The sequence below is a fragment of the Somniosus microcephalus genome, chromosome 20, assembly GCF_052327205.1.
Source record: "Somniosus microcephalus isolate GS21.2 chromosome 20, FLI_Smic_1.0, whole genome shotgun sequence".
NCBI classification, from domain to species: domain Eukaryota; kingdom Metazoa; phylum Chordata; class Chondrichthyes; order Squaliformes; family Somniosidae; genus Somniosus; species Somniosus microcephalus.
In genome coordinates this window covers 39,581,361-39,606,153 of record NC_141006.1, presented here as the reverse complement: position 1 = coordinate 39,606,153, position 24,793 = coordinate 39,581,361, and the positions used below count along the sequence as shown (strand labels likewise).

The 24,793-nt window shown below is 44.7% G+C and overlaps 1 protein-coding gene across 1 annotated transcript; it reads left to right on the top strand.

Moving 5' to 3' along the window:
• The first annotated feature begins 1,545 nt into the window (after positions 1 to 1,545).
• LOC147103131 (interferon alpha-inducible protein 27, mitochondrial-like) lies at positions 1,546 to 23,540 on the top strand. The gene is made up of 5 exons (XM_085962462.1): positions 1,546 to 1,821; positions 6,839 to 6,947; positions 9,379 to 9,426; positions 21,297 to 21,458; positions 23,392 to 23,540. The coding sequence occupies exons 2-5, from the start codon at positions 6,902 to 6,904 to the stop codon at positions 23,484 to 23,486; spliced, it is 351 nt and encodes a 116-aa protein (XP_085818588.1). The 5' UTR covers positions 1,546 to 1,821; positions 6,839 to 6,901; the 3' UTR covers positions 23,487 to 23,540.
• The last annotated feature ends 1,253 nt before the right edge of the window (positions 23,541 to 24,793 follow it).

The following is a 24,793-nucleotide window of genomic DNA, read 5'->3' as shown; positions in this document are numbered from 1 at the left end:
GGCTGTTTCGCTCAAACCTATCTTGTGAAGATACCTTCAAGAAGCTTGATATTCTCTCTTGTGACTAACATTTCTTTTCCCCTCAATAGCACTTACTCTCTATAAAGCCCAGTCAATCCAAGTCTTGAATACGACAGTATCTGGGAAGGCTCTTCTAACACCTCACAGGATACAGGAAAAATCTTGTCATTTGATGTGATCCCTTTCTCAAATCTAACCTCCAACTGCTCCCTTACAATCTTCCTTCTCTCCCTTTATTAGACCAACACTATTGTTGTCCTCCGAGTTCTCCACCTTTGTTCTTTCTCTACTGAAAAAAATGTTCTTCCTCCTCCCGCATCTTGAAATCGGAACACAAGTCCCAGTATCCTACTCTAACGTTCTTTTCCTGGATCTCAAAGTGATGGAGCTCTTTGGGAGAAAAATTTGGTTGCTTTGTGCCTCCCATTAGTGCCCTCTTAGGACACTAACGGGGCGCAAAGCAACTAGCGCCCAGGCACGGCGCCGCCTATGCCTCCCGCGAAATTCAGCGAGGGTTAGCGGTGGCGGTAACCGGTAGTGCCCCGCAGTGCTGTGCCGCCGATGACGTCATCGTCATGTGCAGCACCCTGGCCACGATCTTCGGGAGCGCCCCCTGACTTACCGCCGGACGCTATGTCCAACAGGGTCTGGGGGGCCTACCTGCGGCCGAGGCGGCGCTATTTAAGGGCGAGGTGTGGGGCGGCCATTTCTGTTGCTGGCCGCCTGCCAGCACCTGCCTCCGCTCCCGTCCCTGGCCTCCTTACTCGTCCCCCCCCCCGCAGAGTGCCCGCTGCGCTCCATGAGCCCGGCACTTCTCTTGAGTGCCGGGCTCTTTTGCCGGCACTCCCAATCCCCGGGGGCCCAGCTGGGCCCCGGGTCGCACTGCGCAAGGCTCCTCCCCATTAAGAAGGGGAGGAAGGCCTGAAATACCTCGGCACGACATGCATTGCGCCGCGATATTCCCTCGCAGCGCCCCAAGAGGGAGGTGGGGTGCTTCCAGTAGTGCCCCACTTCCCTCTTGGGCCGTTACCACTCAACTTCCGTCATGGGGGGTGCTAGTTTTTCCGGGGCAAGTTAGCACCAATTTTTAGCCCCTTATCTTTCCTTCCTCCAACAATCTTAAGACTTTTAAAACCTAAGCTGGGGGTTACTAAATCACTGCTTCTTGGTTTACCTGCCCGAAATTTGAAAGCAATTCGATGTTTCAACGCAGGACTTTTAAAAATTTATATTGAATCGTTGATTAATTAAACTGGTTGTGGTACAAACATACCAATCAGCTTTGAACCTGAAATGTATAGTAAACATATAAACTGAAGTGATTCGGAATCAAAATGAAAAGTTATTCGAGGGTGTGTTCACATGTAAAACAAACTTCTTTCCCATTATCAGCGTAACCACATAGAGTGGAAAAAAATGATTCATCTGATTGATGTGACTGGCAAACAAGTTGGTGCACAAATGAGCTATAATCCCCCCGAACTGTTGGTCTTTTCAGTGTCTGCCAACAAGAGTTTCTTCCTTCTTTAGTTAGTTTCACTTCATTCATTTTACAGCAGCAGCATGTTTCTTCAGAGGAAAGCTTCTCGCATTCTTCAGTGCCTCTTAGACCTGCCGTCCGAAAGAAAGTTTGAGGCGAGAGACAGTGCAGTCAAAGCCTGACAGTCATAAAACCGACCAGACTCGTGCTCCTCAAGGAACCCTGGAGTCGTATTGAGGCAGCAGCTTTGATTTTTACAATAGAAACCCTAAGGGAGGCCTGATCGCCATGATTCATGGACAAGCTTTGACCTAGAATAGGTAATTTTAATTTACATTCATTTTCATAGGCGCACAGGCACTAGTAGGCTCGTTTTAAAAGTCTTTTCATATCAAAAAATATTTAAAGTAACTAACTAGTGTACACCAATGAAACTATGAAATGTTACGGCACAGTTTGCTTTAAGTGATTTTAAATCATGTTACTCACAGGTGGAGGACTGGACACCCTTATTAAAAATGCTTATTTTTGGTAATACACCTATTTTCTCCCTGTATTAATAAAACTGCACCAGGTTACATCAAGGAATAGAAAGGTGGGAAAACCCGACACTATTACATTCTATTACGGTGCCCAATTGCGCTGATTCATGGAAGAACTTATGTTTACAATATTACAACAGTGACAACACTCCAAGAGTACTTCATTGGCTGTAAAGCGCTTTGAGACATCCGGTGGTCGTGAAGGGTGCTATAGAAATGCAAGTCTTTCTTCTTTCTTTTGATTATGCAAATTAACTTTAGCAGAAACTTAAAGGCTAACCTAACCAGCGCAATTTCAAGTGCATTTTAGGCGCAATTTCCCGATTGTGTCCGAAGCGGAAACGCTTCTCCATTATATTTAGTCCACTGTACCAAATGGTCCTCGAGCACTACAGCACTGTTGTCACACGCGCTTTACAGGGAGTCAGGGAGGTGGAAAGAACCTCTATTTGAAATACGAGCCTCACTAAGGTGCTACTCATTTTCAGGAGAAAGAGTGACTGCCATTTTGGAGAATAAATCTAATTTGCCCAGTCTAGAAGAGCCAAGTATTTTTAGCATTGTATCATGAGCAATCAATAGAATAATATCCTTACCAGCATGTGCTGTTTTTGCAATGCGATGTTGTCACAACACGTACATGGTTATCAACTAATGAAAAACTTTGCCGAACAACTTTGCAAGGGTAATAATGCCTCTATAATTAAAATTTGAATTGTTATTACAGTAAACATAGGAGATAGGAGCAGGAATAGGCCATTCGGCACCTTGAGCCTGCTCCGCTATTCAATGAGATCATGGCTGATCATCCAAATTCAGTACCCTGTCCCTGCTTTCTCCCCATATCCCTTGATCCCTTTAGCCTTAAGAAATATATCTAACTCCTTCTTGAATATATTTAATGAATTGGCCTCAACTCTCTTCTGTGGTAGAGAATTCCACAGGTTCACCACTCTCTGGGTGAAGAAATTCCTCCTCATCTCTGTCCTAAATGGCTTACCCCTTATCCTTAGACTGTGACCCCTGGTTCTGGACTCCCCCACCATCGGGAACATCCTTCCTGCATCTAGTCTGTCTAGTCCTGTTAGAATTTTGTAAGTTTCAATGAGATCCCCTCTCATTCTTCTAAACTCCAGCGAGTATAAGCCCAATCGACCCACTCTCTCCTCATACGTCATTCCTGCCATCCCAGGTATCAGCCTGGTGAATCTTCACTGCACTCCCTCCATGGCAAGAACATCCTTCCTCAGATAAGGCGACCAAAACTGCACACAATACTCAAGGTGTGGTCTCACCAAAGCCCTGTACAACTGCAGCAAGACATCCTTGTTCCTGTACTCGAACCCTCTCGCTACGAAGGCCAACATACCATTTGCCTTCTTAACCGCCTGCTGCACCTGCATGCTTACTTCAGCGACTGGTGCACAAGGACACCCAGGTCTCGTTGCACTTAATTTGAGTGCTCGGTGCACATTAGGGACAATTGCACTTGAATTGCCCCTAGTATGACAACCGTGTTGTCCTGAGACATAATGGCAGCTGGTGCAGATGGATTGTATGCCACATCTCTGAATGTCTGGGGAACTTGGTCTCAGGTGTGCAACATATCCCTTCAGAACCAGTTTGTCTTCTTGGAAAAGGTCAATGAGGAACGTTGAAGACAAACTTCGATTGTGGATTGTAGGTGTATAATCATACTGCCATTTAGAACAAAGAAATGAAGCCATAAATAGGATAAAGTCAGCTTAACAACATTTTTGCTCAAAATGTCAACAGTTGTGCGTGTAGCCAGAGAGAAGTAGGAGGAATAACTGGTTCAGCAAGGTGACATCAGCAGTGCAGTAAATAGGGGGGAATAAATGGAAAGGTGGTGCTGTATTCCAAGGGCCGATGTCATCATGGCAAAATGTCTTTCAAAATACATTTTTAAAAGTTCACACTGCACAGCACATACTTGTACCTGAATTTTGCAATCAGGGCCCTACAACTGCCGAAGGCTCCCAATTTTCATATTTAAACAGCCTTACACGACACCTGTTTCAAGCAGGCGTGCCGCTTGCTCATTGACAGGCCAGCCTGAATATGGCCTCAGGTGGGCTTTGAGTGTCAATTGGGCAGCCAAGGTGACCCCCCTGCCCGGTTTTCATCTGCTGGACGTCCATTTTGCAGGTGTAAAATAGGTGGCCGTGAGTTGAATTTCTTCCCCGAGGTGTCAGAGCGGTGATCTTAGAGGTTTACAAGGTTGTTAAGCGTATAGAAAAAATTAACCCAGAATGTTACTTTAAATGAAACAGTGGGAGTAGAAGAAGGGGACACACTAGGAAAAAGTGATTTTAGGACTGGCCTGTGGACATTTTTCTTCACACGAAGAGTGGTTAATGTGTGGAATAGACTTCCAGATAGAGCAGTGGAGAGAAAAACTCTGGAATCATTTAAGGAACAATTAGATGCTACACTGGAGAAATGGGTCAAGTCGCCTTCCTCATCTCTAATTACCTTGTGATCTTGTGTCAGCTGCAATGTTTACTGTCCTTGATGGTTGATAAGGAAGCAGTTTTCAGAGCCAGAGGTGAGCATGCCTGAAAAACTTTCTACCAAAATGTTATCTCCATTTTGAAAAAATAAAGTGCAAAAGCCCAAAAATCAGAACCTAATTGCTCTGGAAAAACAAGATACAGCAATTGGTGAGTACAGTAATTCTCTCAACGTTCATGTTATAAGAAAGAACTTGCATTTCTATAGCGCCTTTCACGACCTCAGGGCGCCTCAAAGCACTTTACAGTCAATGAAGTATTTTTGAAGTGTAGCCACTGTTGTAATGTAGGAACCGTTATTAAACATTATTAAAACAGAAGTCCTGTGTCAAACTCTTTCACTGGATCAGCAAACCCATAATCTGTTTTTAGTCATCTTTTCTGCTGCTCAAGCAGTTAGGTTTCCTGTGATCTGTCCAAGACTGCACTTCTTGCTGAAAATGTTAATTTTTGCTGATTGGAACTTTTGACTCACTGTCAATGGGTTCATCCATTCACAATTATGAAGTGTATGGGGGAGAAATTCAGCATGTTAGCACCCCCAGTTAGCGCTGCAGCGGGGCGAATCCCGTGCCACATGGCGAATTCGCCGGCCCCGTAGCGCCTCGGCACCTTTCGCTATGCTGATCGTGACGTCAGCGAGCGTGCAACGCTCACTGGGCGCCCGATCTGCAAAGTTCAGTAGCGCACCTCGCCGACAGCACCAGGGAGTGGAGGCGTGAACCAGCTGGCTGGCGGCTGGTGGGGCGCTACTTAAAGGGATGTGCTTCAGCTGTCAAGGAACTTCTGTTCCAAAGGTCAGATATGATTGGCAGCGAGCACAGGATGCATCTGCAGCCAAATAAAGGCTGCTTAGTCCCCGGAGTGTTGCAGGCTGTCAAAGGACTTTGCATTTCATCCCACAGCCTATCGCCATTCTGCACTCCCCGAATCATTGGGGGCTGGTATGCAGACTCCAGTGACCCTCCCCTTTAATGGCTGCAAGGCACCTTCGCCAATGCTCACTCCCGATTACACAACACCTCATATTCATTATCGCTTGGAGCCTAACACCGCTCACCTACACCATTAGCGCCTAATTTAGCGCTCCCTTGCAGTCGACACAAAATTCAGCTCCCGTAGAGAAACCCGCAGTCCCTATGAATTGTGGTGTGACCTTGTGCATAGAATGCGTGCCCTGGCTGAGCAATTACACCTTTTGTTTCTGGATTACATGTTCGATTTTCATTATGCCCGTGTCACTTCGAAAGGTGATTAAAATCAGACACACCAGAAGGCTGTGGGTTCAAGTCCCACTCCAGAGACTTGAGCCCAAAATCTAGGCTGACACATCAGTGTAGTGCTGAGGGAGTGCTGCACTATCGGAGGTGCCGTCTTTTGGATGAGATGTTAAACTGAGGCCCCGTCTGCTCTCTGAGGTGGACGTAAAAGTTCCCGTGACACTATTTCGAAGAAGCGCAGGGGAGTTATCCCCGGTGCCCTGGCCAATATTTATCCCTCAATCAACATCACTAAAAAAACAAATTATCTGGTCATTATCACATTGCTGTTCGTGGGAGCTTGCTGTGTGCAAATTGGTTGTCGTGTTCCCTACATTACAACAGCGGCTACACTTCAAAAGTACTTCATTGGCTGTAAAACGCTTTGGGAAGTCCTGAGGTCGTGAAAGGCGCTGTAAGTTTTTTCTTATGGACGCCCCAACCTAAGAACCACCTTGGATTTCTTATAATGTACTTGATAGCTATAACTCAAACCCAATACAGTTCTTCATTTGTGATTGATAGTTGATATTTCTGACTAATCGAAAAGATCTAACAGCAGCGGAATAATAGATTTTGTCAATAACCACAGAAGGGTCACAATGAAGCTTTTTGCTTACTGTATTTTAATAATGGGGGGAGGAATTGTGTACATTTGGAAAACCTTCAGTTTCTCCCAACCGCAGCCACTGTATTTCCAATTGTAAGGTACTACAGCGTATTAGAAATCCTGTGCAGTAAAGGAACACACGCCCCTTGTGCACTTACATGCATTGCAAAATGAAGCGAAACAATCTCTGTATGCGCAGTGCAAAGTTCAAGGGCGCACGAACTGTGATCAGTCACAAATAATCAGATAGAAAAGCTCAGAATTTGCTATGCAACATGCATCATTTACTCTCACAATATTCACACAGTTTTGAGTGAGCTTTAACGTTTCCCATAGGATAGAAACTATGGCTCAACTGGCGTGTTATATAATCTTTCTCTCCATTTCTGTAGGTGACGGAATTAGATCACAATCTTAACTGGACACTATCATTTGGACTGTGGTGAAAAATCAAAATGCATTGCCTGGCCTTACTAATACTGGTCTGCTCTTTCTCTACCGGTGAGACATTATAGTCTATTGCCACATACAATGCACAGACAAGGGAATCAATGCCTCTTCTGTTTATTTGCCAGATAAAGTATATATTTTTTAATTTATTCTTGGAATGCAGCAGACACAGGCAAAGCTGCATTTATCTGTGAAAGAGGTGGGAATGGACCTTCTTTTGAACTTTGGGGTCCCTTGTGGTGACTGTGCTCCACAATGATATTATGTAGGGAATTCTAGGATACTGACCCAGCAGTGGTGAAGGAATGGCAATATATGTCCAAGTCAGGATGGTGGAGGGGAACTTGCAGGTGGGAGTGTTCCTATGACGCTGCTACCTTTGCCAGTAGAGGTCACAGGGCTGGGAGGTGCTATCAAGTTAAGCTTGGCAAGTTGCTGCAGTGCATCCTGTGGCTAGTACATACTGCTTCCACGGTGTGTTAGTGGCGTATGGGACGGATATTGAGTTCAGTGGCGGGGTACCAATAAAAGTGGACTGTGCTGTCCTGGATCTTGCTAAAATTCAAGTTTATTTGCGATTGCATCTTTCTCTCAATTTTTCCCAGCTTGCAGCATTATATGACTATGAGGATAGGCAGTCTATGCTTGAGATCCCTCTCAAAGGGCAAGGGTCACCATCAGGACCCTTGATCTTGAAGGTGATACACCTTTCCCCAAAACCTTTCACTTTGTCCTTTTAATCCCAATCCTTCCACCTCAATGCTGACACCATTCCCTGAATGAGATGAAGGTGCGGACAATCTGTTCATGGCCTCGGTCAGTGCTGTCTGTAACTGGCTACTGAGCAGCTCAGGACGACTTGCCATCTGAACATCTCTCTCTCCCTCGCCTGGGGAGGGAGAAGTTCTTAACCTTCTGCTTTCAGCACGTTTCATTGACACGATCCAATACTGGGATCTTGGTACTTGTGAAGAATTGCAACTATCATTCCATGGTGCAACACATTGATGAATCAGCCCACTGGGTATTTCACATTTCACTATCATCAAATCGCTTATTCTGCTTTCTGCTCTGTCAAAAACACTGAGACTGCCCTGGTCAAAGTTATCAACTACATCATTTGTGACTGCAACTATACTGTGTTATCCTACTTTGTTTTTCCTTGACTATGCAGCATTCAGCATGGTCAAGTACTCCATATTCTACCATTGCCTCTCCTCTGAGGTCCATCTCTTATCTGTCCCAGTGTAGCCAGCACATCTACTGTAGTGAGTTATTTTCCTTGCCCACAAGATCAGTTCCATTCATGGATCCCTCCTATTCCTCATATACATGCTGTCCTTAGGCAGAGAATTAGCTTCCATATTTATGTTAATAACTCAGCTTTACCTCTCTCCCACCAGCAGCATTGACTTAATTACTACCACTGCGCAGTCCGATTGCTTGTCTGACATCAGATCAATGGGCGAACAAGAACTTTTTCCAACTTAACATTGCCAAGACTGAAGCCTTTCTTTTTGAATCCCACCAACAACTCCTCCCACTAGTCCGATTTGATGTCCCTTCCCAACTGCTCGCTCAAGTTGAACTCAGCAGTGTGCAAGCTCAGCATCTTATTTGACCCTGACCTGAGTTTCAAACCCTTCTTCTTATGCAATATCAAGACCAGCTATTTTCACCTTTGCAATGATTGTTGCCTACGCCTTTTCCTCACCCTCACTGCCACTGAAATTCCCATCCATGCCGTTGTCAATTCCAGGCTTACCTTGTTCAACTCTTTCCTTGCTGGCATTCCAAGTTCTGCCTTATGTAAATTTCAACTCATCCAAACCTCTGCCACCTGCATCGTATCTTGCGCTAACCTACTACCCTATCACGTCTGTCCTCACCAACTTCCTATCCCCCACCACATCAAATTCAAAATCATTGTCTTTGTTTTTAAGTCGCTCCATTGCCTTGCACCCCCCAACCTTTTCAACCTGCTCCAACCTTATGTACCAGTGCACACTGTCTGACTTGGAGATCCTTTGCACCTCCCCTTGCCACTCCACATTTGGTAATGGAACCATCAGCCCTACACACTGGAATTCTCTCCCTAAACCCATTCACCTTGCTATATCATTTCTTCCTTCAAAAGCCTCCTTAAAACCTCTCTTTTCGAAGATGGCTTCAGTTACCTCTCATAACTCTCTCCTACCACTGCCTAGCATCCGTTTCAGTCTGTGAAGTTCTTTGGGATGTTTTATTGCATTAAATGTAGTGTATAAAGCAAGTTGTTGTTGTCAAATCTCCAAGTCATTTACAATTGATTAATATTTTGTAATTACTGAGTATAAAGTAAAATGAATTCCCGAGTATAAAGGAAAATAAGTTAATCATTATATTATCAAACTTGTACACACTTCTCTATTTCACTCTGCTTGATGTCACTCGGTGGTACTACACTGCAGGATTTTTATGATTTGAATTTTTTTACTTACAGTGGATGCTTTACCATATTCTAAGGCTGTGTTGATGGGTATGGGAGCAGGTAAGAGCATGATTTCTCCCTATTTGTCTATTCAACTACAAATTCACAATTATTGCTTCATTTTGGTTCCCATTTTTCCCTATTCTCCGTTCCCCCTCCCCCGCATCATGTACTATTTTCTGGCCAAGAGGATGAGTTAATATCAGGTCTCTGTGATGCTATGTTTGAACCAGCTGGTAGGAGGTACAAGAGAATGACATGAGTTAATGCTTCCTTCTAACCCTGAGTAAGCACTTAACCTCCGCACAGAGCCTTCCAGATGATATGGATAAGAATGACAGGTCATCTGCAGCAGTAAACAGTAACTGAGAGTTAGTCAAGTCAGTCCAAATAACAGAGCAGCTTGGAATCAGTTCATGAAAGAGTTAAATGGATAATTCAGTCAATTGAGTTCCTTTGAGTGGCTTTCTTTGCCTATTGCTTGTTTGAAAGATCTGCAAACACACCTCAGAATGGAGTGGCTGACTGATCCTCACAGGATACAGTCTTTCTTGAAATTATGCACACATCTTACCCACGTTTTACCTCCATGTCTATTGTGACAAGGTCAAAATGGTAGCTAACTACATCTGCCTGATCTTGATATCCCTAAAACCCTTTGAAATAGCCCTAATTTTAACCTAACTCACCTGCCCTGTGGGAACAGGGTATGCTCAGGTCGGACATTCATTTTATACCCATCTGATTGAAGTCAATAAAGAGAAAAATCAGGCCGAGTGTGAAACAGGTGTCCGACCCAAACCCACCCAATTCCACCGGTCACTACGGCCACGATCTTACCTTTCGGTGAGAGTTGAGAGCGGGTCAGCTGACTTGCGGGTTCCGATCCCGCCCCCAACGACGCCCGACACAGACGCTATTTTGCGTCAATTGGTCTTGTTAAGCCCGCCCTGCGGGCTTGCTGGCCAATTAAGAGAAAGCCAGCGTCAGATGATATACATTGATGACGCGTCATCTGCTGGTTTTCTGAAAGGGGACACACTCATTTTTGTTTGACAGATGATTTTACAGTGTTTGACAGCATTGAGGTGCTGCAAACACTGACAATCACTGTACAAAGGTGAGCCCTTTCCCCCAGGCTCTCCAGAGACACTCTCTTTAGGATAAAACAGATGGCAGCTGCAGGTGAGGTTACAGAAGCGATTTGTCACAGGTGAGAGAGGTTCTCGTCAATGAGAAGGGACTACACAAACACTTCAAACCTTATTACCTACAGAAAAGTCTAAATACATTAAAAATGATTTTCCCAGCATTCCCTTACCTCTGAAACTCACCAGTGTGCCATTGGATCCTTCACACCACTTCTGCAGCTGTCATCAATGAAGAAACATTACAGTAGACTCACAACATGCCACACTTACCTGGTGTGGTGTCCGGACATCAGGAAGCCTGCAGTCGACCTGGCAAAATTGGAAAAAGCCTCTTAACTGCCTGTTAACTACCTGTTAACAAGCAGTTAAATGGCTATAATCCTCTTCCCGCCGCTGGGAGTTGGGTCCCTGCGCAAATTGGGGACCTGACTCCCGGGAAGATTGATTGGAGGTGGGTTGGAAGTGGGTTCGGGACCCGCTGCCAATCGTTTTGATTTTGCCAGCAGACCCGCCTCCAAACCCGACCCCTGAGCGCCGGCAAAATCGCCCCCTTTGTCTTTGAGAAGGTAAATCTGTGAGACTGAGGCACTGTACTTGAACAACGAACAGCCAACTCAATAACACATACTCATAAGCAATGTTCCCTCTAATTTTAAATGTGGGTGCGCGGTCCCTTTAATAGGCTGCACGACCCATTCAAAGTTTTGCGCATGCGTGAAATTTTGCATTGGAAAAGCCGGTCCCAGGCTGTGTGGAACCAGTAGACAGCTGCATGGCCATGCAGCTTAGAGGAAACATTGCTCATAGGCTGCATGGCCACGCAGCTTAGAGGAAACATTGCTCATAGGCACACCAACTGTGTTGGCTTTTTTTTTTTATTTGTTCACGGGATGTGGCCATCACTGGCAAGGCCAGCATTTATTGCCCATCCCTAATTGCCCTCGAGAAGGTGGTGGTGAGCCGCCTTCTTGAACCGCTGCAGTCCATGTGGTGAAGGTACTCCCACAATGCTGTTAGGAAGGGAGTTCCAGGATTTTGACCCAGCGACGATGAAGGATTGGCGATATACTTCCAAGTCATGAAGGTGTGTGACTTGGAGGGGATCTTGCAGGTGGTGGCGTTCCCATGTGCCTGCTGCCCTTGTCCTTCTAGGTGGAAGAGGTCGTGGGTTTGGGAGGTGCTGCTGAAGAAGCCTTGGTAGTTGCTGCAGTACATCTTGTAGATGGTACACACTGCAGCCACAGTACACCAGTGGTGGAGGGAGTGAATGTTTAAGGTGGTGGATGGGGTGCCAATCAAGTGGGGTACTTTGCCCTGGATGATGTCGAGCTTCTTGAGTGTTATTGGAGCTGCACTCATCTAGGCAAGTCAAGAGTACTCCATCACACTCCTGACTTGAGCCTTGGGGAGTCAGGAGGTGAGACACTGGCCAAAGAATACCCAGCCACTGACCTGCTCTTGTTGCCACAGTATTTATGTGGTTGGTCCAGTTAAGTTTCTGGTCAATGGTGACCCCCAAGATGTTGATGGTGAGGGATTCGGCGATGGTAATGCCACTGAATGTCAAGAGGCAGTGTTTAGACTCTCTCTTCTTGGAGATGATCATTGCCTGGCACTTGTGTGGCACGAATGTTACTTGCCACTTATCAGCCCAAGCCTGAATGTTGTCCAGATCTTGCTGCATGCGGCACGGACTGCTTCATTATGTGAGGGTTGCGCGGCCCATTCAAATTATCCGCATGCACGGTTTTTTCCATTTAAAAGCCGGTGAGCGGCCTGCATGGGACCACCAGACTGCTGCGCGGCTGCACAGCTTAGCGGGAACATTGCCCAGGACACTGCCCTGAGGAACTCCTGCAGCGATGTCCAGACGATTTGCCTCGAATAACCACAACCATCTTCCTTTGTGCTAGGTATGACTCCAGCCAGTGGAGAGTTTTGCCCCGATTCCCATTAACTTCAATCTGACAGTGCTTTCCATGCTAGGGCTATCCTCTTTAGATTATGTTGTAGTTTAATAGCCCTTTAATTGTTCACTAATAACCAACACTATTGGCTTAACTGGCTTCTTCCTAATATGCTTCAAGCACAGCCAAAGGAGTCAATTGGCCTTCATGCAGAAGCCATTTTGAGAATGGTATTTTTCTTAAAAGGCTGGAGTTCCATCGAGGAAGGATGAGATTAGATCAAATTTGAAACTTTAAAAAAAAGTGTGTGTGTACTGGACTGATAGGAAAAATGAATGCCAGATGTAGTAACCTGGGAGGTTATGAGTAACCTGATCCACCAGGTGGTGCTGTGGCAATTGGTCTCCTGAGTTAAGTCTGGTCTGTGCTGGTTGTACTCTTTGTTTTTGCTGCCTCATGGCAGAAGCTTTTATGTGCAAGTGTTGATTAAACCATGTTATGGAGTTAACCTGTGTCTGTCTCCATCTATGGCCACCTCAAGATACCACATATGGCGACGAGAATAAAGGACGGAAAAGTTTTGGTGGATCAGTCATAGTTAGGGAGTATTCGGAAGAGGTGCTCGGGTTGGTTAGCAAACTAGTCAGAAAAGCACGAGGCTAGGCCGCGGGAGTCGAAACGGAGTTTGATTTTTTGGCTGAAGTGACCGGACTCCAAGGATGGGAGGAACGGTAGGCTCCGTGGCACCTTTTGACAGCAAGTCGCAGTCTTGGGAGGAGTATATTGAAATACTGAGCCATTTCTTTATGGCAAACGAGGTGGACAGTGCTGAAAAGAAAAGGGCTATTTTACTGAGTTGTGTGGGAGCGCAAACCTATACACGGATGAGGAATCTGCTGAGCCCGGAGTGGCCAGGAGAAAAATCTTTTGACGAGTTGGTGAGTCTACTAAAGAATCATTTCAATCCGAAACCTAGTGAAATAGTACAGAGATGGAAATTCAATTCGAGGATTAGGAGGCCGGAAGAAAGCGTTACTGAGTATGTGGAGGAGCTTCGGAAGCTCGCACAGGACTGTAATTTTGGAAATACGCTCACAGTCATGTTAAGGGACAGACTAGTATGCGGAGTTAACGACGACAGTATACAGCAAAGGTTGCTGTCAGAAGAAGGATTAACATTTGAGACGGCACTTAAAAAAGCACAAGCCATGGAGACGGCTAACAAGGACATTAAGGACTTAAACAGTATGAGCAAGGAGAAATGGAGTAAACCAGTGGGAGGAGCTGTTTTCAAGATGGAAGCTGGCGCGAAAAGTCCACCAGTCGGGGTTGGGGATTGCTACCGATGTGGCGGGATGAGCCATTATGCAAAGGACTGCAGGTTTGCAAAGACAAAGTGCCACAATTGTGGAAAAATAGGGCACTTAGAGAAAGTCTGTAAAAGGGCAGTGAGTGAGAGAAGCAGTGATAAAGGGGCAAAGCATTCTAAAGGGGGGAGGGAGAAGTACACAAAGCGGGCAGATTACATACAAGAGGAGGAAGAGTCCAGTGAGGAGGTTTTCACTATATACAGTATAGACACTTCAAGGCCCAACGTACCCCCTCTCACTCAGTATTTGATAGTGAACCGAGGTCAAGTAAAGTTTGAGATTGACACCGGATGTAGTGTAACCATAATGTCGCAGACTGAGTATGCCAAGCTATGGGGGGGGAAGCAAAAGTACCAGAGCTAGGTACATGCCCTATTAGTCCCAAAGCCTACACAGGACAGAAGGTGGACATTTTGGGGGCGGCCAAAGTACAAGTGGAACACAAAGGAGTCACCAAAGAGCTTACGGTGGTAGTGGTAGCAGGGTCAGGGCCAAACCTGTTAGGGCGAGGGTGGATCAGTGAGTTGAGTGTGGACTGGCAGGCAATGAATAAAATGGAGGACAGTACAGAGGCACTGCAAGAAGTGCTGATGAAGCATGAGTTAGTGTTCAAGGACGAACTGGGCACCTTAAGGGGAGCCACAGCCAAGATTCATGTAGCCAGTGATGCCACGCCTCGTTTCTTTAAACCAAGGTCGGTACCTTTTGCAATGAAAACCAAGGTTGAGGCGGAACTAGATCGCCTGCTAAAGGACAAAGTAATAGAACCAGTGAAATTTTCAGACTGGGCGGCACCAATAGTCCCGGTATTGAAGCCCGACGGTAACGTAAGGGTGTGTGGTGACTATAAGTTAACAGTGAACAGAGTATCATCACTGGAACAGTACCCCATTCCAAGAATGGAGGACATGTTAACATCGCTCGCTGGGGGAGAAAGATTCAGCAAACTGGACATGAGTCATGCGTATCAGCAGATATTGCTAGATGAAGAATCAAAAAAAGTGTGTGTCACGGTGAACACGCACAAGGGGCTGTTCACGTATGCCAGGTAACCATTTGGTGTCAGTTCTAGCCCAGCAATATTCCAACGGACTATGGAGGGCATTCTGCAGGGCATTCCAAAGGTGGCCGTGTACTTAGATGATATTCTGCTAACAGGAAGTGACGATCAGGATCACGTAAAAACACTGGACAAAGTGCTACAGCGGCTGGAAGAGGCGGGGCTACGCCTGAAACGGAGTAAATGTAGTTTCATGGAGAAGGAAGTTACATTCCTGGGACATCGGGTGGATGCCACAGGCCTCCATCCATTACCAGGGAAAGTGCGGGCAGTGCAGGATGCACCTGCACCCACCTCAGTGACTGAACTGAAAGCCTATCTAGGGCTCCTGAATTATTATAACCGGTTTCTTCCAAACTTATCGATGCTGCTGGCACCCCTGCACAAACTGCTGAGAAAGGAGGAGCCATGGCGTTGGGGGCCAGAGCAAGCGAAAGCGTTTCAGCAGTCAAAGGAGCTACTTCAGTCCAGCAGGGTGTTAGTGCATTACGACGAGAAGAAGGAGCTGATAATGTCCTGCGACGCATCACCCTATGGAGTGGGGGCAGTGTTGGCCCACCGCATGCCAGATGGAGCGGAAAGGCCCATCGGGTTTGTTTCACGCACGCTCACAGCTGTGGAAAAGAACTATTCACAGCTTGATAGAGGGGTTAGCCATTATATTTGGAGTAAAGAAATTCCATAAGTACATATATAGGAGGAAGTTTGTAATCAGTACTGACCACAAGCCTCTTATTAGCTTACTGAATGAGATGAAAGCGGTGCCTCAAATGGCATCACAGAGAATAATGAGATGGGCAGTAATACTAAGAGCCTATGAATATGTGATCACGTACAGAGCCGGCAAGGAAAACGGGAACGCGGATGCTCTCAGCCGCCTGCCCCTCTCAAAATCTCCTCGCAGTACTTCCCCTGAGGAGCACGTCCTGCTGCTGGATCAGGAGATCAGTCCCCTGATGACTTCAGCGCAAATCCAGGGCTGGACAGCCAAGGACCCCGTTCTGTCAAGGGTCCGTGAGTATGTGTTGAAAGGCTGGCCAGATCACCGTGAGGGACCGGAGTTCGCGCCGTACAGACAGAGACAGCACGAGCTCAGTGTCCAAGATGGATGTGTGCTATGGGGAGCATGCATCATAGTCCCAGAACGGGGATGCTCTACTTTGATGGAACAGTTGCATCAATCGCACCCAGGAATGACTAGAATGAAAGGACTGGCTAGGAGCTACCTGTGGTGGCCTAACTTGGATGCTGAAATTGAGTCAAAGGTAAAGTCATGCACTATATGTCAGGAACAGAGGAAAGCACCTGCCGGGGCACCACTCCATCCCTGGGAGTGGCCCAGCAAACCCTGGAGGAGAATTTACATAGACTATGCAGGACCTTTTATGGGCAAAATGTTTTTGGTGCTGGTAGACGCTCACTCAAAGTGGATCGACGTTTATCCAGTGAGCTCTGCAACGACTGATGCCACACTGGATTGTCTCAGGAACAGCTTCAGCACGCATGGTATTCCAGAAATGATTGTATCCGACAATGCAGTGTTTTGTTAGTGAAGGGAGCAAATAATTCATGGTAAGGAATGGAATCACACGTCACCTCGGCTCCATATCACCCAGCCTCAAATGGGTTAGCCGAGCGAGCCGTGCAGACTTTTAAGGAGCTCATGAGGAAGAGCTCAGGTGACACCCTGGAGACCAAGCTCAATAGAGCCTTGTTTAGTTATCGTATAACACCCCAAGCTACCACGGGGCTTTCTCCGGCTGAGTTGATGATGGGGAGAAAGTTGCGGTGCACGTTAGACCTGATACACCCAGATCTCAAAAGCAAGGTTGAGACAAAACAAACAAACCAAAAAGCGTACCATGACAAACATACTAAAGCTCGCCATTTCGCCATAGGGGACTCTGTGTACACCCGGAACTTCGGCTATGGACCTAAATGGATACCAGGACTAATCCAGGACATTACAGGACCTGTGTCGTACTCCGTGTTACTAGGGGATGGTCGAGGGGTTTGTCGGCATGTGGATCAGCTTTTCAGCCGGCAGCAGGGGGAACTGCCTCAGATGGAACAAAGGGCAGTAGAGGAGGCTGTTCCAGGACCCAGCATGGCTTATAAGGTGCCAGTGGACACTGGTACTGCCAGGCCACAGCGGGACAGAGTAAAACCAACATCAGAGACTACTCCAATCTCAAGTGCGAATGAATCTGAGAATCCACCACAAGTGGAATTAAGACGTTCACAAAGGATTCGTAAGCAACCAGAAAGACTTATACAAACCTGTTAAATTAGTCAGGGGTTAACCATGGTTAGAGCATACTGGTTAATTAAAACGTAGTACCTAGTAAGGGTTATTGTTTAAGAATTGCATACGGCAATGTTAAGGGGGGAGGAGTGTAGTAACCTGGGAGGTTATGAGTAACCTGATCCACCAGGTGGTGCTGTGGCAATTGGTCTCCTGAGTTAAGTCTGGTCTGTACTGGTTGTACTCTTTGTTTTTGCTGCCTCATGGCAGAAGCTTTTATGTGCAAGTGTTGATTAAACCATGTTACGGAGTTAACCTGTGTCTGTCTCCATCTATGGCCACCTCAAGATACCACACCAGAACAAACATAAAGAATATTGGAAAGTTACAAAAATGGAAATTAAAAAGTTTAGGAGGAAGTATGAGACAAAATTAGCAAAGAACCTAAAAGGAAGATTAGTACAAGAGGATAATCAAGGTAGAGGTAGAACTGCTAAAGGATAAAGAAAGCCATCTACTATAGGAGAACAAGGGGTTGAGATAATAAGTAAATACTATTTCAGAGTAGCTGGATATTGGGATTATAGAACCACTAGAGATCACTGTAGAACAGTTAGTGGAGGTTATTATTCAAAGAGATATAATACCAAAGGAGTTACTCAAACTTAAAGTAGACAAATTACCAGTCCCTGATGGTTTACATTTGAGGATCGTGAGGGAAGCTAAGGAAGAAATAGTGGGGGTCTGGCTGTAATTTTACAAAATTCTAAGGAAAGGGAAAAAGTACATTTGATAAGGTACTGTGTAAGAGCCTTATGCTAAAGATAATGGAATGTAGAATGAAGGGGAATATGGTCACATGGATAGAGAGATGATTCGAGGGACAAAAGCAAAGGGCAGCATTAAAGGGAAATGCCTTGGACTGGAAAGTGATGAATGATATCCCACAGGAGTCTGTTGGACTGCTTTTATTTAGTCTATACATATGTGACCTGGATTTAAGAGTTGAGGGAACGATAAGAACATTTGCTGATGATCCCAAATTTGGGGGTATAGAAAATTGTAATGAGGACAGCAGGACGACATAAATAGGCTAGGAAGATAAGCAGTTAGGTGGTGGATGTAGTTCATTGTAGAGAAATGACAAGTAAAAGGTTTTAGAAGTAAAAATAGGGGAAGGAAGTACACCTTGAACAATAAGATTTTAAACGGAATAGATAAGCAGAAAGAAATGGAGTAGATGTGCAGATACACGTCATTAACGGTGGCAACGCAAGTAGATAAGGCCATCATAAGGCATATGGAATCTTTGATTTTGTATCTAGAATATATAAGCAAGGAGATAAAGCTGAACTTGTAAAAGACCTTAGTTAGGCTGCGGTTACGATACTGTGTATAGTTTTGGTCATCCCATTATAGGAAGGATATATAAAAGCAACAGAAAAAGCCCAGCATAGCTTCACTAAGATGTTACCGGGGTGAGAGTTTACAGTTCTGAAGAGAGCCTTGAGAAGTTAAAAAGCTGAGAAGGTTAAGGAATGGTCTGATACAGGCCTTCAAAATTATGAAGGATTATAATAGGGTAAATAGTGTTAGATTATTTTGATATGCGAGAGGTCACAAATTTAAAACAATTAAAGGGGAAGTTAGGGGGGAAAATCTTTACACCAAGGGTGGTTAGAATGTGGAATTGTCTGCCACAAATAAGTGCAACCCATAAGTACTTTTAAAAAGGAATTTTGTAGTTGTTTGAAAAAGGCAAATACAGTATTAAAGGTTATGGGGAGTGATAACCACACTGGGATCGACTAGTGGAGAAAAACACAAGATGGAGAAAAGCAGATTTGGGTGGGCCGAACAGCCCGTTTCTGTACTGTAACATTCTATGATTCTGCAACCTGATTTAAACTAAGAAACACAGTATAGAGAAACAGCCCATGGAGAAAAATATTCCATTTTTGTCACATAAGAACATAAGAAGTAGGAGCAGGAGTAGGCCATACGGCCCCTCGGGCCTGCTCCGCCATTCAATAGGATCATGGCTGATCCGAACCTAGACTCATGTCCACTTCCCTGCCCTCTCCCCGTAACCCCTAATTCCCTTATCTGCTAGGAAACTGTCTATCTCCATTTTAAATTTATTTAATGTTGCAGCTTCCACAGCTCTCTGGGGTAGCAAATTCCATAGATTTACTACCCTCTGAGTGAAGAAGTTTCTCCTCATCTCAGTTTTGAAAGGGCAGCCCCTTATTCTAAGATTATGCCCCCTAGTTCTCGTCTCACCCATCAGTGGAAACATCCTCACCGCATCCACCCGATCAAGCCCCCCTCACAATCTTATATGTTTCGATAAGATCGCCTCTCATTCTTCTGAACTCCAATGAGTAGAGGCCCAACCTACTCAACCTTTCCTCATACGTCAACCCCCTCATCTCCGGAATCAACCGAGTGAACCTTCTCTGAACCGCCTCGAGAGCAAGTATATCTTTTCTTAAATATGGAAACCAAAATTGCACGCAGTATTCCAGGTGTGGCCTCACCAATACCCTGTATAATTGCAGCAAGACTTCCCTGTTTTTATACTCCATCCCCCTTGCAATAAAAGCCAAGATTCCATTGGCCTTCCTGATCACCTGCTGCACCTGCATACTAACTTTTTGTGTTTCATGCACCAGGACCCCCAGATCCCTTTGTACTGTAGCGCTTTGCAGTTTCTCTCACTTTAGATAATAACTTGCTCTTTGATTTTTTCTGCCAAAGTGCATAACCTCACACTTTCCAACATTATATTGCATCTGCCAAATCTCTGCCCACTCACTTAGCCTGTCTATGTCCTTTTGCAGGTTTTTTATGTCCTCCTCACTCAGTGCTTTCCCTCCCATCTTTGTATCATTGGCAAATTTGGATACGTTTCACTCGGTCCCTTCCTCCAAATTGTTAATATAGACAACCAGTTCCCATCATGCTGTGACATCTGTGTTTTTATTTAAATAAACAAGAATTGGATCCCTGTTCTAAATGAAATTCTGCCTCAATTAAAGAGCAAAATTAAGTTGTGTGTCAGAAAATCATACTTTCAATTAGAAGTAGAATTACAATATCAATTTTAGCCCCATCAGCTCCAATTAATAACGATCGCTCCTTTGTGTTTCATTCATATAGCTTCTCTACTGCTATAATGCTAGTGTTGGGGTCTGAACTAGGAGTTCAAATCTTAGTTTCAGTGAGCATTACTCCAGCAACTTGAGTTTTGTCAGCCTGTTGTACAGTGACTTACACAGCTTTCAGAAAGCCTCCCATTCAATGGGCCCCTCTAGCTCTTCTTTAAATGTGTTGAATGGCTTATTTATTTTTAATCCTCTGCCCTAAAACTCTTAGCACTAAAGTACCTGTCATCTACAGCCAGAGTCTTCAGGTCCCATATCATTATCTTAATTATCCTTGTTATGACACCACCTCTAGCTAAATTAATTTGCTGCCATATTGACTATAGTCACTCAGCTGGGATAAAGACAACTTGCTATTACATAATTTTTTCCTCTGAATTAATTGTTTGTATATATCGAATTCTATAGATGTTTACAGCACAGGAAGTGGCTATTTGGTCCATTGTGCCTGTGCTGTCATATGAGTAGGCTCTGCTTATGATTTTCAGATTGTGAACTCTCCTGTAAACCACTGTGAAAAATAACCAATTTACTGCTATTATCAAGTGCTGCTGGCTCTGTCACATAACGCAGTATATCTTTGTATCCTGGTAGAAAAAATATTCAAAATTAAGATCTATACATTGCAAATGATAAACCAGTTTCATGGCATCAACTGAGTCCCTCAACCAGATCATTTCCTTGTAATCTTTCCTACCTATCCACTCGCTATGAAATAATACCGCCCAACATGTTGAGATTCACCACCAAGGTCATGCTAGGATGTTCCCCATTTAAACTCCACAATGTCGGCTGAGATAGGAGGATATTGTTGTGTAGGCTGCGTCTAATCACAGGAAGCTTATGAAATAAAAATCTGGGCTTGAGTTGCCATCACCCATATAATTGCACCCAAGTAGGATTCATCACCTTGGAGAGGAGGAAAGAAAAAGGGGATAGGAAAATGGGGGGGAAAGTTTATGCTATGTAATTAGTGCCACCATATAATTATTACAGAGCTTTAAAATAAATTAAACACTTTCCTTTCCAGTTGGTGCCATTACTGCTGCAGAGAGTTTTATTGGTGCGCTAGGATTCACTGCCACTGGAATAGCAGCAGGTTCTTGGGCAGACAAATTTATGTCAATCGTCGCAAGTCTCAACGGAGGAACAATACCACCTGGAAGCTTTGTGACCACACTGCAGTCCATTGGTAAAATATTTTCTCTTTTTATCATCTTACCAAGTTGGACTACTGTAACCATGCTATTCTTGCCCAGGAGTGTGTGTGCCCAAGGACAGATTCCAATCAGTGCTGCATTTAATAATGTGGGAAAGGTTGTTTTCCCTCCCACAGCACAGTACACAGCGTGCTAAGAGGCAAGTCATAGTGAGAATGAAATGCACCACATTACCTAGTCTTCCATTCCTTCTACAGATATTCCCTTGAGACTGGTAAAACTCACCTTGGAGGGGGAATGTCCAATGAAATTAAAGTTTGAATTTGGGTCTCTGTTATAACCGGGTGGTTAAGGTCCAAATAAGGGATATAAGTGAGACTTCAGGAACTCAAAACTTTGCTTTTAATTTACACAGAACCAGGAGAGAACAGAGCTCTCACAACTACAGGCATGCACATCAATTCAACTGCATGAGCAATCTAAGATGGAGGATCCTATGATGTCATTCTACCCATAATGCAATTTTACCTTAAGACTAGTAATTATAATCCCCTTAGCATTTGTCTCCCTCTGGTGGACAACTTAAGCATTACATCCGAGATTACTATAGTCTCATAGTTGGGGCCCCGACACTCCAGCATTATACCTGTAGAGATGTTTTAGCAATACAACATAAAGGAGTGACGGTCCTTAATTAGGGCTCATGTAGCTTAAATTTGATATTGTAATTCTACCACCGATTTTTTTTTAAATGAGCTTAAAGGAGAATGTTAGCATTGAGTACAATGAACAGTGTTATAGTTCATCTGGGAGAGGGTGGGAGCCACCTGGGTTAGAAAGCCACTGTGGCAACTCTTCAGGTAAAAGAAAAAAGAACACCACAGAGAGTATATTATAATGTTACTTAAAAAAAAACCAAATTCGATACATATTACTTCTTTAAATAAATCTACATAAAACACAAACTGTGAGGTCGATTTTAACCCCCTGCATCGGGTGGAAACGGTGGATGGGAGGGGTTAAAATCAGCCGAGTTCACTTACTGTTCCCGCCGGTGACATTTTGGGCTGGAATTTGCGGTCAGAGGCGTATCTCCGGAGTACCCCTCCGACCCGAAAAAAAATACGAACCTACCTGCTGGCTCCCGGGCTTCGGAGTCTTCGGGTCCTGGGCCTGCCGGCGTACGCCTGCGTAAAGGCTCACAGATCCCAGGGACGCAGGCGGTTCGGAAGCGTCCCTGGGATCATGTGGGCCAAGTCCTCCTATCAGAAAGGAGGATTTCTCATATGCTTATGGGGTTTCCATTTACGGACAGAATTCCCATAAGCATGAAACCAATCTCCAAATCATTAAATAATTTACACAACTGCGATAAAAATAAATGTTCCCATTTTCAAATTTAATTAAAAGCCCCTTTAATGAAGCATTTACAATAAAAAAATTATTTTTTTGAAAAATAATTTTAATCCAGGCCAAAATTTACATAAACTAATTTTAAATGTTTGTGGATGATTTTTTATTGTTCAATTTTTTATTTAACATTTATATTAACCCTTACTCTGGTGAAAGCAGGCCCCACGCCTGCTTTTACCAGGGTCTCATGGGCATTTGCTGGGCAGTAGCTGGGCAAATACTCTGCGCCAGCGAAAGTGATTTTACTTTTGGTTCGGTAGATCTGTCAAGGCGAACCTTGACAGATCGCAAGTTCCGGGTTTTTGCGCATGCGGAAACCCAGAACTTGTGGGGCTTTTTACAAGGCTTACGACTGTGCGTACGATGTCATCGGCCCCGCAAAATCCGGGCCTTTATCTTCATCGACTCTGAAGTGGACCGAGTCTCCCGCTGCAGGCGGCGGGGGGGGGGCTAACTTAAATCTTAAAGTTGCAGCCCAATGACATAATCAGTGTTTTTGTACCAGGTTTGATATTCAATGCTTCTCTTTTTGTTTTCCTGTTTTCCTGAAAGGTACTGCAGGATTCGCTCTCTCTACCAGACTCATGTTTGGAGTTATTGGTGCTCTCGTTTCCATCATCATCTGCATTAAACTGAATATTTTCTGAAATAGAAAAAGTTATCACTGCCGACTGCAGAAATAAATTGTTATCTTTATCCACCAGGAGTGTGATGTGAATGTCTTTTTGCATGTAAAATTCTCTTTTTAAATTTGAGAGAAATAAGTTCTTAACATATGTATGGTAAGCCAGTTTAAATCGACAGTAAATGCCCTCAATTTTACTGCAGCCGGACTGTCCTGCCTACATACAGCATGCATGGCTGTGAGTTGTGCCATAGTTAGTTATTTGGATGAGCTCACTAACTATGGGAACACTGTGTACCAGAGATAGCTGCTGTGAATTCAGTTTGTACTGTGGAATTTGACAAATATTTGCATCATGCAGGATTCATCCATGTTATGTGACTGTCATATCCACAACTCATAATTATGTTATTAATTGAAGATATACTCTACGAAGCAGCCGATTATGAAGGGGGAAAAAGGCATCATCTTAGCTGATTCCAGTCAGCCTGGCTGAGATCAGTCTCACCTTGTAGAGTATTATAAGCAACCAGCGTCATATCACACAACGTGTTCATTAAGTAACGCATCACACCTCCGTGCCCACCTAGCTCTAATGTTTTTTGTGAAGCCATGATTCATTATTAGGGTGTGAAAATCAAGGCTGTTGCAGAACCAAATCACAACAGCTCCAAGCATTGTATATGTGCTCAGTGATTGATTTCAACAGAAAGAAAATCAGGCTTGGCATGAAACAGGTTGCTGACTCACCATGAGCCTGTTTCGCACTAAGGGCGTAGACCAGGGAAAGGGTAGGGCCCATTAGGGACCAAAGTGGCAATCTGTGTGTAGAGCCAGAGGATGTAGGCGGGGTTTTAAATGAATTTTTTGCATCTGTGTTCACTATGGAGAAAGACGATGCAGACATAGAAATCGGGCAAGGGGACTGTGACATACTTGAACATATTAGCATCGAGAGGGAGGAGGTGCTAGCGGTTTTAGCGGGCCAAAAAGTGGATAAATCCCCAGGCCCGGACGAGATGTATCCCAGGCTGCTGTGGGAGGCAAGGGAGGAGATTGCAGGGGCTCTGACACTAATTTTCAGAACCTCTCTGGCCACAGGGGATGTACCAGAGGACTGGAGAACAGCTAACGTAGTACCATTATTCAAGAAGGGAAGCAGGGATAAACCAGGGAATTACAGGCCAGTGAGTCTAACATCTGTGGTGGGGAAATTATTGGAAAAAATTCTTAGGGACAAAATTAATCTCCACTTGGAGAGGCAAGGATTAATCGGGGATAGTCAGCATGGCTTTGTTAAGGGTAAATCATGTCTAACAAATCTGATCG